Source organism: Callorhinus ursinus, unplaced genomic scaffold, assembly GCF_003265705.2.
Source record: "Callorhinus ursinus isolate GAN/ISIS: 27379988/994484 unplaced genomic scaffold, GSC_fseal_2.0 scaffold22, whole genome shotgun sequence".
Taxonomy (NCBI): Eukaryota; Metazoa; Chordata; class Mammalia; order Carnivora; family Otariidae; genus Callorhinus; species Callorhinus ursinus.
Genome location: NW_027397084.1, coordinates 5302101 through 5318072, shown reverse-complemented (window position 1 = coordinate 5318072; position 15972 = coordinate 5302101). Strand labels below are relative to the sequence as shown.

General features: G+C 44.2%; 1 protein-coding gene across 2 annotated transcripts; it reads right to left on the bottom strand.

Moving 5' to 3' along the window:
- Positions 1-3197: 3197 nt before the first annotated feature.
- ANKRD66 (ankyrin repeat domain 66) lies at positions 3198-15607 on the bottom strand. Of its 2 annotated transcripts, none has more exons than XM_025890524.2 (4): positions 15574-15607; positions 9440-9621; positions 7439-7667; positions 3198-3468 (listed from the first exon to the last, which is right to left on the bottom strand). In XM_025890524.2, exons 2-4 carry the CDS (start codon positions 9600-9602, stop codon positions 3267-3269), a joined length of 594 nt encoding a protein of 197 aa, XP_025746309.1. In that variant the 5' UTR covers positions 9603-9621; positions 15574-15607; the 3' UTR covers positions 3198-3266. The 2 variants fall into 2 exon arrangements, with proteins under 2 accessions (XP_025746309.1, XP_073761147.1); XM_073905046.1 differs by lacking the exon at positions 15574-15607 and adding an exon at positions 13684-13882.
- Between the last annotated feature and the right edge of the window lie 365 nt (positions 15608-15972).

Below are 15972 nucleotides of genomic sequence, written 5' to 3'. Positions count from 1 at the left end.
ACTTATCAGTTTGGTCCAGGTGTGTCTGGCCAATGGAAGAAAGACTACGAGCCATGCCATGAGACTAGACAGGGCGCATTTATGGACTGGACAATGGACAGCCTCATTTGACCCATACAGGGCATTATTCCTGGCCCCCTTCAGGATTCTTAGGAGAAAACTGAGCCTACTCCTACAGTAACATCATACCCATCACAAGGACCTGCTACAGAGTGCCAATGGCAGCATTAGTCCACACATCTCATCTCGTTCCCACTGCAACCCCAGGAAGGAAGGATTACTTTGCCTATTTCACAGAGGAGGCTATAAACCTAAGCCCACCTGACTCATAAGCCCACTCATAAGACTGCTGGGGAGAAAAGGGGGAGAAATCAATTCAATAGGCTGTGAGCAAAAGAGGAAATATTATTATGAAAGCAGTGTTTCACAGATTTCCTGAGTACAGAACCCGAACTGGAAACTAGAAAGCTGTGCATGTGGGAGCATGTCCCCACCTCCCACTCCACCGCACCCTCCATCTTTTACCTGTCTTCTCTCTGTCTCTGTGGAGCACCTTCTGACGCTTCCTCAGCCCTGTGTAGAATGAGCCACTCCATACTTCTAAGGTTATATGCTACTGGTCTATCCTCTCATGATTCCTTTTCAACTTACCAGGAGAAGAATCTTTTAATTTCCCCCCACCTTTTTTTTTTTTTTAATCCAGGTGGGGATGTGAAATCTGAGGGAGGCCACAGAAATTCCTGAGTCCAGCCTACTCCTATGGGTAAGTCTTATGTATCCTCAAAATGTGCTCACCCATCTCCATTTGGACACCTCCAGAGCGGCCGGCTTCATTGTGGGAGACCTGGCTGTTAAAGTACCCACCTGTGTCTACTGCTCCTGCCTCTATTAATTCTCCTCCAAGGAGCCTACCAAGGCTGAGGGGGCAGGCCTGGGAGGCAGGCTCAGCCCCAAGGTTTCCCAGTTCCTCCACCTGCCCCAGGCCCTGGCCGATGAGCTCTGGTCATCAATGTTCCTCTGAAATGGGTGCCTAACCACACCAGGAGAGACTGCCACCCTCCATGTCCAATCTCTCGGCAAGATTTCCCTGCTGTTTTTTTCAGCCCAGCACATGGCAGCTGGTGCTCAAGGGGACATATTATTCCAGAGGAAGACCTGCTGTGGGGAGCTCAGGGGCCAGAGGCAATGATGAGGACAGAAGTGGGCGTGGAGATCCCTCTGCTCTTGAGGATGCACAGGGAGGTAGCGACCCACAGGCGGGCCCAGCCGAGAGGGGAAGTGCAGAACCCAGTCCCACCCCCACCTCCCCACCCCCAGCCCAGCTCAGTCACGGGCCCTGTCTACACCTGTCTGAGGATGTGGCCAGTGCCGAGGGTGGAGAGCAAATTGTGGAGAGGGGACTTTTTGACATGGCTGAGGAGAATGAGGGCCCAGGGAGGGAGGGGCTCATCAGTGGGGGGTGAGGGGGACCCCTGAGAAGACTGTGTCTCAGGATGAGGGGGGAAACTACAGGCCTTTCTCTTTCCCAACTTGGGGGTGCTCAGTGTTGCTGCCTGGGCCTTTTCCCGCTCCACCCTCACCCCATCTCCACCTGCAATCCTCTGCATGGGCTGTGGCTAGCAGTACGGGGAAGTGTGAACTCTGAGAGAGGACGGACCCTGCAGATGTCAAGGGCACCGTGGGGCAGGTCAGGACAGAGTTGGAGATCCCCCTGTACCCAGAGCTTAGTCTCAGATGCCAGAACCAGCTGGCTCCCAGGAAAAGAACCCGACTGGTCCAGCTTGAGTCAGGTGTCTTCCAAAGTTCGTATGCCAGTAGAAGACCATGAGGAGCATGGCAAGCAGGAACCCCCTCTGGGAACTGCTGAGCACAGAGAAGGGGGATTGATGCTCAGGATGGATACCAACTAGAAAAGGTATCTTCCACAGCTGTACTACTTTCCTAGCAGAGGTTCAAGCATTTATTCATTTCAGAGAATTCAAACCAAGCATGGCCTGTAGTAACATAAGCACCAATTGAGGAATGCGTAATGAAGATGTTAGGTGCCCAAAGACATTGATTTAGGTAGAAAAACTAGTAAACCTGGCATGTGGAGTAACCAATTGGAGTTCATCAAGCCAGCTGCCTGGTGGAGACTCTAAATATTTTCTGGTTTCTACAGCAGGGCTGTCTGATAGGCCAAAAAACAAACAAAACAAAGCAAGCCACCCATGTAATTTTAAACATTCTAGCAGCCACATATTTTAAAAAGGGGAGAAAAAGAGGGTAAAATTCATGTGAGTGATATATTTTATTTAACCCAACATCCAAAATATGACCATTTCAACCCGTAATCAATAATATTGTTAATGAGCTGTTTTACATTTTTTTTTTGTTCTAAGTATTCAAAATCGGATACGTATTTCATATGTAGAGCACATGTCGGATGTGACATTTTCACTGGAAATACCTGATCTGTATTTAGATTTCCTAACATGCACACTGAACAACTAGGGCCGTAATCACACATTCTAGTTTTTATGCTACCTCTCATTCGTTATGCGGGATGGAACTAATTCTCGTCCGCGTTCCCAGTTCTTGCTCACCAAGTTGGTCTATTGCCCAGATTGTTCTTCCTATAGAGAGGTGACCATTGGTAAAAATGACCAGGCTGGGATTGTGAGCCTCTACCCCACGAAGGAAAACCATAGCTAGAACCTGGGAGCTACATTTGTTCACCTCTTTGCTTGGTTTATGTGACAACAAATCATTTTTGTCGCAGATTAACTATACTGAGTATGTAGGAGATTTCTGAGATTTTGTTACTTTTTTCTTTTCATTGAAACAATCAAGTTTCCTTAGGGGTAGCACTTTCACTGCCCCCTGAAATTCTATAACGGCCCATAGCGGGCCAGGGGATGCTGACAGGGCAAATGACTGGTGACCACATCCAAGCAGCGAACGCTCGGTCCTTTCTGGCCATTCCTGTGGATAACGCGTATCAGCAAGGAGGCAACAGCTCGGGTAGAGAACACCCGGCAAGGTTTCAGACCAAACGGCAGGTCCTGAGCTACCGGTAGAAGGCGTCTGGGTAATGGGCATAAGTAAAATCACGTAAGGACAGCACAGGTCTCACAACTCCTACTCTGGTCCGGGGACCGTCCCCCGCAGCAGACATGCGTGCTAGAGCTGCCGAGGATGCTCTCCTTCTCCAACTCCTACTCTGGTCCGGGGACCGTCCCCCGCAGCAGACATGCGTGCTAGAGCTGCCGAGGATGCTCTCCTTCTCACGCTCTTCTCTCCTTCGGATGGCCCGGCCTGGTGGGGCCCCGGATTGCCTTATTCTTTTTCTTGTTGGTGTTTTGATTTGAGGAAGGGAGAGACAGCTCCAGCTCCCTTTTCTTGGCATCCCAGTCTTCGTCCTGCTGGTCCAGAGGCAGCCCCTTCTGCCTGGCGGTGCGCCGGTGGTCCCGGCACTCGGGTTCAGCCCTGGAGAAGGGGAACACGGCGGTCATCAGCCCCCCGCTGGCGGGGAGAGCCTGTCCCGGCTGCGGCACGGCCCCCTCTTCCCGCCCTCTGCACACAGCCTGGCCACGCCAGCAGTCCAGGCGAGAAGGAAGAAGGTCGAGTTCGAGCATCTCCCAGGGCACCTGTAGGGATGCCTCAGACACTAAAGAAATGACTGGGAGATGGAGAAAAATGGCAAGCCCCTGAGTGGGAAGTTCTAGAGCTACCAGCATCTTAGTAGGTGGCAGTTTTCCTTCATTTCTTTTCCAGTTGTATTTTTTTTCCTAAATATAAGACCATGTCTGTCCGTCGTGTAAGATTTTAAAGTATGGAAACATATACAAAAGACATAAAAAATACTCATAATCACATATGTATGGTAGGTATAGATGGCTTTATGAAATAGCTAGGTGACATATAGACAGATGACAGATACAAAACAATAGAATAGATAATAGAGAAATAGGTGAATAAACCATCATATACACGTGGACAAGGGGAAGTATACGGAAGTATCGTCTGAAGTAAAGTGCAAAGCATTACAAAAAGCAAGGTTCAATCAGAAGACAGCAAACCCGTTTGCCCCTCAGTCCGCATCCCCCCCAACAAGCTAGAAGTGACCGCTCCATACTCAGGCCTCGTGGTACCCCTCCTCTGCCCTGTTCTTTTGACCTTTGCTACCTTCTAGCTTGTATTAGTGTTATTGATGTAAGCAAGTATCTCCTCTCCCGGGGAACTTAAGGTCCGGCACTGTCTCTGAGTCATCCTTAAAGCCCTTTGAGCATCTAGTTCAAAGCCATGGGCATGGTAGGGCTCCAAAGTATTTGTGAATGAGAGATTTACTCAGAAAATTGTCAAATACTGCCTAGGCTTCTTCCAAAATTCTCTTATATCCTTTCTCGTCATTATCCTAGCCCAGGAGCCCACCTGCTTGCAACAGGGGCTGTTAAGAAATCCCTCAGGGATCTTCATCCCCCCAGTACCCCTGAGCGTCCTCACACATACACACAACCTGTGCACATCTCCAACTTGATGCCTTCACTCCAAATCAAGAATCTTTCTCCCTCCTTCATTAGTCAGATCTTAGCTGTCTTTCAAGGTCCAGATTAATTACCCCTTAATCAGGATTTCTTCTCTCTGAACCGTCTTAACTGTCAAAAGGGAAGTTCCTCACGGAAGATGACGATAACTGGAAATGACTTGCACTTGATGTGGCTGACCTTTGTTGTTTTTGTCGGCTCAGCTCTGCTTGCCCACTTTTCCTGGTAATGGCACCCCCCACTCTTTGGAGAACCTCTCCTCCTCCATTTCAGTTATGCTGAGATCGTGTATCACACTCATCCATGCACTAGTCACTGAGGAGGGGCTGAGATTTTTGCAGAGAGAGTCAGCAGACGATAGCCAAGGACAGGATCCCGAGGAATTTCAGCCTCTAAAAGTCATGCAAGAATAGGAGCTCAAGAAAATCGTGAGCAGAAATGATCAGATAGGTAAGCAGAAATAGGAGAGAATAGCACCAGAGAAGAGAAAAAGTTATCCAAAGAGACACGCCACAGGAGAAGAGTAATCAGATATCACATTAAGTGGAGTTGAGACGTGAGTTGAGAAGAGGCCATTGATTTCGCAACAAGGACCTCCCTGGACGAGCCCTGATTCAGTACAAAATGGAAAACAAGTGCAAAGGTGGATGAGGAAGACACCCACATAGATTAACATTAAATTCCCCAGATTAACATTTAAGTAGCATAGAAATGCAAGAAGAGCTCGAGCCCCGTGTAGGGCTCCATGCTCGGCGTGGAGTCTCCTCAAGTTTCTTTCCCTCTCCCTCTGCCCCTCCCCCTCCCCTCTCAAATAAAGAAATAAATCTTTAAAAAAAGAAAGGAAGAAATGCAGGAAGAAGAAAGAAAGAGCAGACAGTAAAAGGACCTCTAAATGTTTGTGTGTTTGTTCAGTAAGATCTATTTGAACACGTTCAAAGGCCAGAGAGGACTGAGGGGGGAAGGAATAGAAAAAAGCTAAAAATACAGGAGAATAAAAGATGCAACATAGAACACGGGAATGATGACATTGTGGGAGATATAAAGGTCTGGGTTAGGGTCTATATGGAGGGACAACATGTAGGAGGAGGTTTAAACATGTAAGCCCTTGGCTTCAATATTCTCTATGCAGTAGAAAGCCTACTTTCTGAGGGACAGGCTGAGGTATGATGGGGATGTGAGCTGTCAGTGAAGGAGCAGGGCAGGGAGACAGATTGCCAAACTGTCCCAAGAGCTCAGCTGAAGACAGAAATCCCAGAACTTCTGGTGGTGCCCATGAACTTATTTGTGGGCTTTTCTCTCCCAGACCAAGCACAGGGGTGAAGATGGAGACTGATACAGGGGTGGGAATTCTGGGTCACATGGTATAGGAGGACAAAAGGTTGAAATTTAAGAATCATGCAAACAGAGCGGAAGAAGTGGTGTATCATGATGTCCGGATGGCAGACCGATGGAAGATCAGGAAACCTTCAGGCCGATGATCGATCAGGAGAGAAAGAAGTTGAACGAGAAGAGGTCTTGATGCACGCAAATACCTGTGTGAGGAACTGGCAAAATGAAGAAAGGGAGCTATGGTCACAGAGTGATATGTTAGAGCTTTTAAAAGTTCAGAGAACAGTGTTGCCGTTGCTGAGGTCCACAATGGATAGAGGTCACTGCGTGGAGCAGATGACGTACGAGCGGGGAGAAGAGTCTTCGAGTCAGGACTCAAGGTTCTGCTTTTACCCCCCAAGTCAATTTGATTATGATTTTGAATATTTTTTTAAAGATTTTATTTATTTATTTGACAGAGAGGGAGAGAGAGCACAAGCGGGGGGGGAGCGGCAAGCAGAAGGAGAGAGAGAAGCAGGCTCCCCGCTGAGCAGAGAGCCCAATGCGGGGCTCGATCCCAGGACCCCGGGACCACGACCCGAGCTGAAGGCAGATGCTTACCCGACTCAGCCACCCAGGCGCCCCTGATTTTGAATACCACTGTTAAGAGAAAGTCTCTTGGGTTACTTCTACAGATATCTAATCTCATCATAAGCAACTCTAGTTTAACTTCTGGAAGATAGCTTCATTTGCAAGTTCTTAGAAGTGCATTATACAGTCATTCCCCCTTCCCACCGTGAACTGCCCTACAGATAGATTCTCTATGGATCTCATTTTGGTTTTCAAGCAATGCTGCCCTCATTCACTTTCTTTACTGCCTCTTATACGAATGAATCACTTATTAACTCAACCAGATTATAAATTCCCCAATTTTATTTCCATCCCTCCCAAGGCTGTACCTGTCAAGTACATAATTGATACTTAATTCTATTTGAATGCAGTGGGTGAGAGAAAAAAATTAACAAGTGCTAGAAAAGTCATGATCTTTGGTGAGTGTGTGAGTAGAAGATGCATAGATGAATAGAAGTTTTAAAAGGTAGAAGGGCCCTTATAACTGATAGCCTAATTCACCAGCTTCCTTTTTAATATGAGAAACCTGAGGATCAGCAAGGTGGCTTAACTTGCCCAAGGTCACACAGCTAGTTGGAATACCTGTCAGGGGTCTGAAGGGGCTCCACGAATCTTGTACCATGACCCATTTTCAAATTTGGTGTCCCACCTCTCTTATCTGAGATAATTTTTGTATCATCTAAAACAATAATTATGAGAATTGCATACTGTTAAAATTATTATAAATATGTGTCATTATAGTAATTATAACTTTGGTATAATAGAAAAACAGTAGATTTTACATAATCTAAAACAATATAGTTTCCACCCAAACTAGTCATTTCAGGGAAAAGAAATAAAAACAACACAAACGACAGTCAGCTGAATTTGCTCGTTTCATTTTCATGGACCTCAGACCACTGAGTCAGCAAAGACCTTGACCCCAGGCTCCTGTTTCTCTACCATTTCTCTAACTGGAAATAAATGAAACTTACTTCTCCAGGAACGCCACACAGGCGGTCTGCCCGTAGATCTGTGCGATCCTCTTTGGCGTGTCTCCAAAGAAGTCGGGGGCGTCGATGGCGGCGTGCAATGCATGGAGAACTTTGAGCACATTCACGTGGCCTGACTCGGCTGCAAAATGAGCTGGGGTCCAGCCCACATCAGTTACCAGGCAGGGCCTGGCTCCATATTCTAGAAGGAGCTGCATCACCTCCATGTGCCCTTAGACGTACCAGGAAGAAACAGGAGGAGGTTAAGATTAAAATGTCTCTGCCTGACTAGGGCCAGACGTAGCCTGGACAGTATAAAAGAAGGGATGACACTTGCTTTGAGGCCCTTCCCGGTTTCCTAAGCATCATCCCCTCCTCCATCTCCCTCTCTTACCTGGGACTCAGCGCCCCACCGTTACCTCAGAAACCTTGCTCCCACCAGAGTCCTGGGCTCTGCAAGTATTCCCTCTACTCTGTCCAGGGCCCTCCCTTCCCCTGTTCATTCCCACAAGCCCTTCCTAGGAATCTTGCTTTCCCTCCCAAGTCACCTATGCATGCCTATGCGGACACTGGTAAGGCTCACTCCGCTTTTGGCAGCCTCAGCGGTGATTCAAAAGCAAGTATTTTGCAACAACTTGGACGGAACTTAAGGGCATTATGCTAAGTGAAGCAAGTCAGAGAAAAAGAAATATCATAGGATCTCACTTATACGTGGAATCTAAAAAAAACAAAAAGACACCAAGGTCGTAGGTACAGTGAAGAAACTGGTGGTTGCCAGAGGCAGGGGCTGAGGGGTTGGAGAAATGGGTAAAGGGAATTGAAGGGTACAAACATCAGTTATAAAAAAAATAAGTCCTGGAAATGTAACATACAGCATGGTGACTGTAGTTAATAATACTGTTTTGCATATTTGGTAGTTGTTAAGAGAATAGATCTTAAAAGTTACTGCAAGAAAACTTTTTGTAAAAAAAAAAAATCTTTTGTAACTATATGTGGTGACAGATTTTAACTTCACTTACTGTGGTGATCATTTCATAATATCAACAAAAATTTAATTATGTTGTATACCTGAAAGTGATATAATGACGTATATCAATTATACCTCACTAAAAAAATATTTTAAGTCCCACTTAAGCCAGATTCAAAGCATAGGCTTTCAATCCAAAAGATGTGGGCTCATACCTGCCAGTAAGTAACACTTGCTAACTGTGGAATCGCAGACAGGAGACAAATGTCTGAGGCCCAGTTTCCTCATTTGTAAGTGAAAAATGTTATTACTTACCTCACTGAGTTCTTGTGAAGTACAAATGAAATCACAGACATAATGCATACAGCATGATGCCTAGCATACAGCAAACCTTCACTAGAAGGCGTTTTAGTATAGCCACCATCACTTTGTACTCAAATTTCTGCAAAATTCTCCCAACTGATTCTCTGCAACGAGTCTTGCCTCCTGCCAATCCATTCTCCATACAGAAATCCAAACAGTTTTTTTTAAAAAGCAAGTTGACTATAATACTCTCTTCCTTAACGTTCTTCAGTGGTGTTCTATTGCTGAAGGCCTTGACAAGCCCAACGGCTGAGTTTTTGCCACTAGCCTCCTCCAATTTCGTAACTGAGCCATGTGAGGGGTGGGGGACACAGCAGTGAACATGACAGGGTCCCTGTCCTACCTTTCTTGTTGGAGGTCAAGAGGGCAGAGCACTAGCATTAATTGAGAGCAAACTATGTGCTAGGCATGTACACCCATTATCTTAGCGAATCCTCACTGCAAGACGCCAAGATAATCACTGTTCCCACTATGTAGGTGAATAAATTAAGGCCTAGAGATATTAAATAACTTGCTTAAAGTGCTACAACCAGTAAGTGGTGGTGCCAGGGTTGACATGTTCCATTTGGCTCTCAAGAAATGTTCTTTCCACTACCACACACGGACTACTGACTGGTAACCTCATGAAAGGCGGACTCAAAGGGATGGATTTTACCCAGGCATTGCCCACTCACCTTTGATTGCAGCCCAGTGAAGTGGGGTTCGGTCATTCCAGTCCACATCCTTGTAGTTTGGGTCACAGAGACCTTTTTTCAAAATCTTTCTCACTAAATTGTAGTCTCCTGCAGCCACAGCTTGGTGGAGCTTTGTCATGTCCGACATTTTGGTCAATTCCATGACCAAAAAAAAAAAAAAACTATGGGAAAAACATACCGCTTAGGAAATTCTCTACAATTCTTTATTCCATAGGAATAAAGTGATCCCATAGGATTCCTTATCATTTACTTTCTTTCTTACCTCACAAATTCGTATGTGTGTGCTCTGCTGAGGGTGTATTTGGATTTCAGCCACTGAGATTAGTATATGCCAGTCCCCTACTGAAGAACTATCAATGGCTCCCCTCTGCCCCCAGGAATATAGGATGAACTCATGGTTTGGGGTTTTCTATTTGGCCTCAAACTACTTTTCAGTGCTATTCCCTACTCCGATTCCAAACTGTGTGATTCTGAATTAGTTGTGCAATTCTGTGCCTTACCTTTCTCATCCATAGCATGGGTATAATTTGTCAAATTTGTTGTGAGGATACAAGGACAATCCATGTGAAAAATTTACTGACTAGACACAAAGCAGGCACTCCGTAGAAATTTAATACTATTGGCACACCAATTCAGATGGACAAGATGTAAACATGCAAATAAAATGCTTACAAGTTTTTTACAGCATTAAGACATAAATTGACAATTCTTAAACTATAGTTTACAGATGCTTAGGAATCCTGATTCTTTCAGGGGATCCATGAGATCAAAATTATTTTCATTTTAATATTAAAATGTCATTGGCCTTGTGCTGACATTTGTCCTGATGGTTCAAAAGCAACAATGTAGAAAGCAGCCGGTACCTTAGCACAAAGCAAGGCAGTGGCAGTGACACCGAACTAGATTAGCAGTCATGGTATTCTTCACCAGCACACACAAAGTCAAAAAAAAAAAAAAAAGAAAGAAAGAAAGAAAGAAAGAAAGAAAGAAAGAAAGAAAGAAAGAAAGAAAAAGAAGCTAGTTTCAATAAGGAAACTAAAGTAGTAGAGTTCTTTTTATATATGTTGACCTTTGACTACATGACTTCATAAAAAATGATTTTAAAATATTGTATAACAAAATGTGTCAACATTTGGAAAGTCTGCATAACTCCGTGAACAAATGACAAGCGTATGATGTTACAAAATCATGCATGGGTAAAGAGACTCATTCAGGATAGGACAATGGATTTTAGTGAGACACAGTATGAAAAGTACAATGAGATTGTTTTAGATTCCAACTTACTTGTAAAGCACTACCACCTGTCCAGTTTTGGTGTAGTATTAAAGACAAATATCCACAGTTATCTGAAAAGGTTATAAAATACTCTTCCCTTTTCAATTTTATATATGTGAAGGACCAGATTTCCTTTCTATATTTCTCTCTTTTAAAGATTTTATTCATTTATTTGACAGAGAGAGAGAGAGAATAAGCAGGGGGAGCCCCAGGCAGAGGGAGAGGGAGAAGCAGGCACCCCGCCGAGCAGGGAGCCAGACATGGGGCTCCATCCGGAACTCTGGGATCATGACCTGAGCCAAAGGCAGATCCTTAAAAGACTGAGCCACCCAGATGCTCCTTCCTTCTATATTTCAACCAAAACAACAAACTGAATGCAAAAGAGCTAAGAATACATCTGTCTTCTATTAAGTCACACAGTAAAGAGATTCAGCTACATAAAAAATAAATAAATAAGCTGTTCTCACTTCTTTTGCTTTAGAAAATGTAATTATTTTTCATAAAAATATCACTAATGTTATTGCATATTAGGCTTACTATGATTTTTGTATATGATTTAATAAACATTTAAATTTTTTCTCAGTTTTAATTTCTAATAAGGTAAATATTGATAGCTATAATCCATATAGACAAAAGCTCTCTGGGGTTCTCAGTAATTTTTAAGAGTGTAAAGGAGTCCTGAGACCAACAAGTTTGAGAATTAGTGACATAAACAAATAAGGGGTTGGGACAGAAGAAAAGAATGAGGAGAGAGCCACTTGAGGTGGGGCTAGCGGGAATGTCTCTTTGATCCCAACGTTGAAGTTGAGATCTCACGAAGAGTTTGGAGTCAGCCAGACACGCTGTGGCCCAGCAGCGGCATCACCTAAGAATTTATTAGAAATGTGAATTATTGAGCCTCATATCAGACCAACTAATGTACACTGAAATACGAGGATAGCCCTAGAATGGGAGAGAAGTACATAACACAATTAACATGCAATCTCCTAAGCGTTATGATGGCGGTGATTTTCTGGGGTTAGAGGGAAAGGACCATTCCCCAGGACTAGGAAGTAAAAGGCACTTTTTTCTGAAAGTGACCTAAGCTCGTTCCCGGAGGGATGAGTAAGAGTCATCTTGGGCCCTGGCAGTGATGGAAGATCAACTCAGGCACAGCGCATGGGTGGCGGAGGCACATTCTGCAAAGGGCAAGTGGCTCCAACTTTGGTATACAGACCAAGGAGCCACAAATATTTCCTGTAAAGGGCTGGGTACAAAATTTTTTTAGCCTCTGTAGGCCAAGAGGCAAAAATCAAGACTATGATGTAATATTACATAACTATTATGTAACAAGAGAAAATCTCCAGCCAGGGATGGGCCATCCTGGGGGAGGAAGGGGTGGTGGAGGTGGGTGAGCATGCTCTGTGCTCAGTAGCCCTCAGCTGGTGACAGTCTCAGGGGGAACAGCAACCAGCCCGAGGGGGAGGGGTCTGGCTGGTAGGATGGTTACTTTCCTTCTATCCCACGGATGCCCAGATCCCAGCATGCCCTCTCTCCTTTCCAAGAGCCCAACCATTTCAAGTTGAAAGCTGGTGGGAGGCAAGGTGACTTGACTGAACTAATTCTATTGCTCAGTGCCCAGAAACTGCTGACAGCTGACTTCCCAAAGTGTGGGTGGTGACCAGCAGGGCCCTGGGCAGAGGCCAGGCACAGCTGTGGGCTCAGGAGACAGACTAGGAGCAGACTTGGGAGCAGTTGGCTTCCCAAAGCTCACAGGCTTGCCCACTAAGCGCTACCACCATAGGCGGTGACCATGGGCCCGAAAAAATGGAGTGAGCTACACTTGGCCTGTAGACCATAGTTTACCAACCTCTGGTCCATATAAAGTATCTGGGATGTAGGTAAAATGCAGATTCTGGTCTAAGATGAGGCCTGAGGTCCTGCATTTGTAGCAAGTCCCCACAACAACTACTAGTTCATAGCCCGCACTGAGTAGCCTTGGCTCGCTGGCTCTAAGGGAGGGGGGAGGCCTGAGGTAAGGGAGAGGCACTAAGGATGCTGCTGCTGTTCTTTCCTGACGGACTACGTGAGAATTACTGGTGGGTTTTAAAAAAAAAATAGAGGCCTGGGCCTCAGCCTGCAGTGCTTCAGGAATCATTAGCTGTGTCCGACAAGAACATGCCTTTTTGCACGAAGCGAGCACCCAGTCCATGCTAGGTAACAGAAGATGGCATAGGATATGCTTTAACTTTTTGGCTTATTTGTTTTAGTAAAAAACCCTTACACTGGAGCACTGGATCAATGATAACATAAAATGGTAAACAGAAGTACTAGTGGATTTCTAACCTGCAGCTATCACAAAAAGCCAAACCAGTTTTAGAATCAGTGTCTTGAACCCTCTGCTTGCCTTTCACACAAACCTTTAAGCAGGTTTATGCTTAAATCACCCCCATTTGTTTCACACTTGAGTTCATACCAAAGAAATCCCACAACTTCACACAGAGAAGTTGTAATTCAAGTAGAAGTTTCCAATGAGCTGCTTAATTTATTTGCAGAGGAATTGATGAACTGATCCTAAAAACTTATATGGAAATAAATGCAAGGGATTCAGAAGAATCAAAACAACCTTGCAAAAAGAATGAAGTAGGAGGACACAAACTTCCTGATTTCTAAACTTACTTCAAAGCTACAGTAATCAACGTGTGATATGAATGAAGTACACTGTGCCGGCATAAAATGTGGCATACAGATAGATATATAGAGCGAAATGGGACAGAATTGAGAGTCCAGAAATAAATGTTTACATTTATGGTCAACTGGTTTTCAATAAAGGTGCCAGGAAAATTCAATGAGGAATAAATAATCTTTCCAAATGGTACTGACACAATTAGATATTGCACAAGAATGAAGTCAATCCTTTCCCTCACGTCATATACAAAACTTAAGATAGATTACAGATCTAGGGGCACCTGGGTGGCTCAGTTGTTTGAGTGTCCGACTCTTGGTTTCAGCTCAGGTCGTGATCTCAGGGTCCTGGGATCGAGCCCTGCGTTGGGCTCCGCTCTCAGTGCGGTCTGCCTCTCCCTCTCCCTCTGCTCCTTCCCTCTCTTGTGCTCTCTCTCTCCCTCTGTCTCAAATAAATAAACAAATAAATTCTTTAAAAAAATGGATTACAGACCTAAATATAAGAACTTAAACTAAAATTCTTAGAAGAAAACATGGGAGTAAGTCTTCATCACATTGAGTTAGGCAGTGGTCCATAGATATAACAACAAAAGCATAAGCCACAAAAGAAAAAATAAATAAAAAGCTGGATTTCACCAAAATTAAAAAAAAATTTTCTTTTAAGATTTTATTTATTTTTTGACAGAGAGAGAAAGACAGCGAGAGAGGGAACACAAGCAGGGGGAGTGGGAGAGGGAGAAGCAGGCTTCCCGCGGAGCAGGGAGCCCGATGCGGGGCTCGATCCCAGGGTCACGACCTGAGCCGAAGGCAGATGCCCAACGACTGAGCCACCCAGCCGTCCCCCAATTTTTTTTTCTGTAAACAATACCTTTGAAAAAGTATAAAAGCAACTACAGGATGGGAGAAGATATTTGCAAATTATATATCTGATAAGAGACTTGTATCCAGAATATATACAGAACTCTTACAATTCAACAATAAGACAATAGCTCAATTAAAAATGGTCAAGGAATATAAACAGAAGTTTCTTCAAAATAATACGCTCATGAAAATACACCCAAAATAATAAGCACATGAAAAGATTCTCAACCTCATTAGTCATGAAGGAAATGCAAATGAAAACAACACTGACACACTGCTCACACCCTCTAGGATAACTGTAATCAAAAAGACAGACATCATGAGTGTCGGCGAGGATGCAGAGAAGACGAAACCCTCATACACGTGGTGGGAATGTAAAATGGTGCCACTGCTTTGGTAGTCCTTCAAAAAGTTAAACAGAGAGTTTTCATATGACCTGTAACTCCACACTTAGGTATATGCCTAAAAGAAATGAAAATATATGTCTACACAAAAACATGTATACAAATGTTTACAAGCAGCATGATTTATAATAACCAAAAAGTGGAAACAACCTAAATGTCCATTAGTGGCTGAATGCACGAATAAAGTGTGGGAGCTCACACATATAATATTGTTTGACACTAAGAAAGGAATAAAGTTTGACCCCTGCTACAACATGGATGAACTCTGGAAACAAGAAAAGAAGCTAAATGAAAGAAGCCAGGCACAAGAGACCACATATAGTATGATTCCATTTATGTGAAATGTCCAGAATAGGCAAATCCATACAGATAGAAAGTAGATTATCGGTTGCCTAGAACTGGGGTGAGGTGGGGGTGGGAAATGACTTCTAGTGAGTATAGGATTTCTTTGCGGGGTGCTCACTTTGGCAGCACATATATTAAAAATAGGATTTCTTTAGGGGGTGAGGAAATGTTCTAAAATTAGACAGTGGAGAGTGATGCTTTCATAATTTTGAATATATTAAAAGTCACTGAATTATGCACATAAATAAATGAGTTTTATGGCATGTGGATTATATCTCATTAAAGCTGTTTAAAAAATGGTACTATTAACTAGAGGTTTTTCTTTAAAAAATTATTTGTAGAAAACACACCCAGTTCACTAGCCTACAACTGACTACTGAAATTTAGCAAATTCTCCTTCACATAAATCTTTGTAAATTTGATTAGGTACGCCTGAATGTCCATCTTTCTGGTGCAGGGGTCTAAATGTAAAAAAGTAGTCAGCAGATACAAGTTCTAATAAACGTGAATGAGCTATAATAGCTAGTAAACATCTGAAGGCAGGAGTAATGTAAAGACACTTACTCTCTTGTTGGAAAGCTGAGGCTCTCAGCACTGGCAGGCGTCTTAGGGGCCAAAGATTTGTTGTGTTCTTGCCATGGCAACTGGCCCCTCCTTCCTCATTAAAGCCTGCCAATCAACATCAGCTTCCGGACGGGGTGCCCGCCCCTGAAGAAGGGCCTGCCTCTCTGCCTGCACCCAAGCTGGCCAACACTCTGGTCAGTTTCTCTGGTGCTTGGCAGCTTCTCTTCAAATAGCGTTTGATCGAAATGCATGAAAATTGAAAGGAAAAAAAAAAAAAAAGATTGCCCGTCCACAGGGCACCGTGAGGGAGATAAGCTCCCTGGGGACCACGATGGGGGGGTGGAGACAACAGGGCCCCTCACTCTCAAAACCAGCTGTGAGATCTTGGGCAAGGCGCTT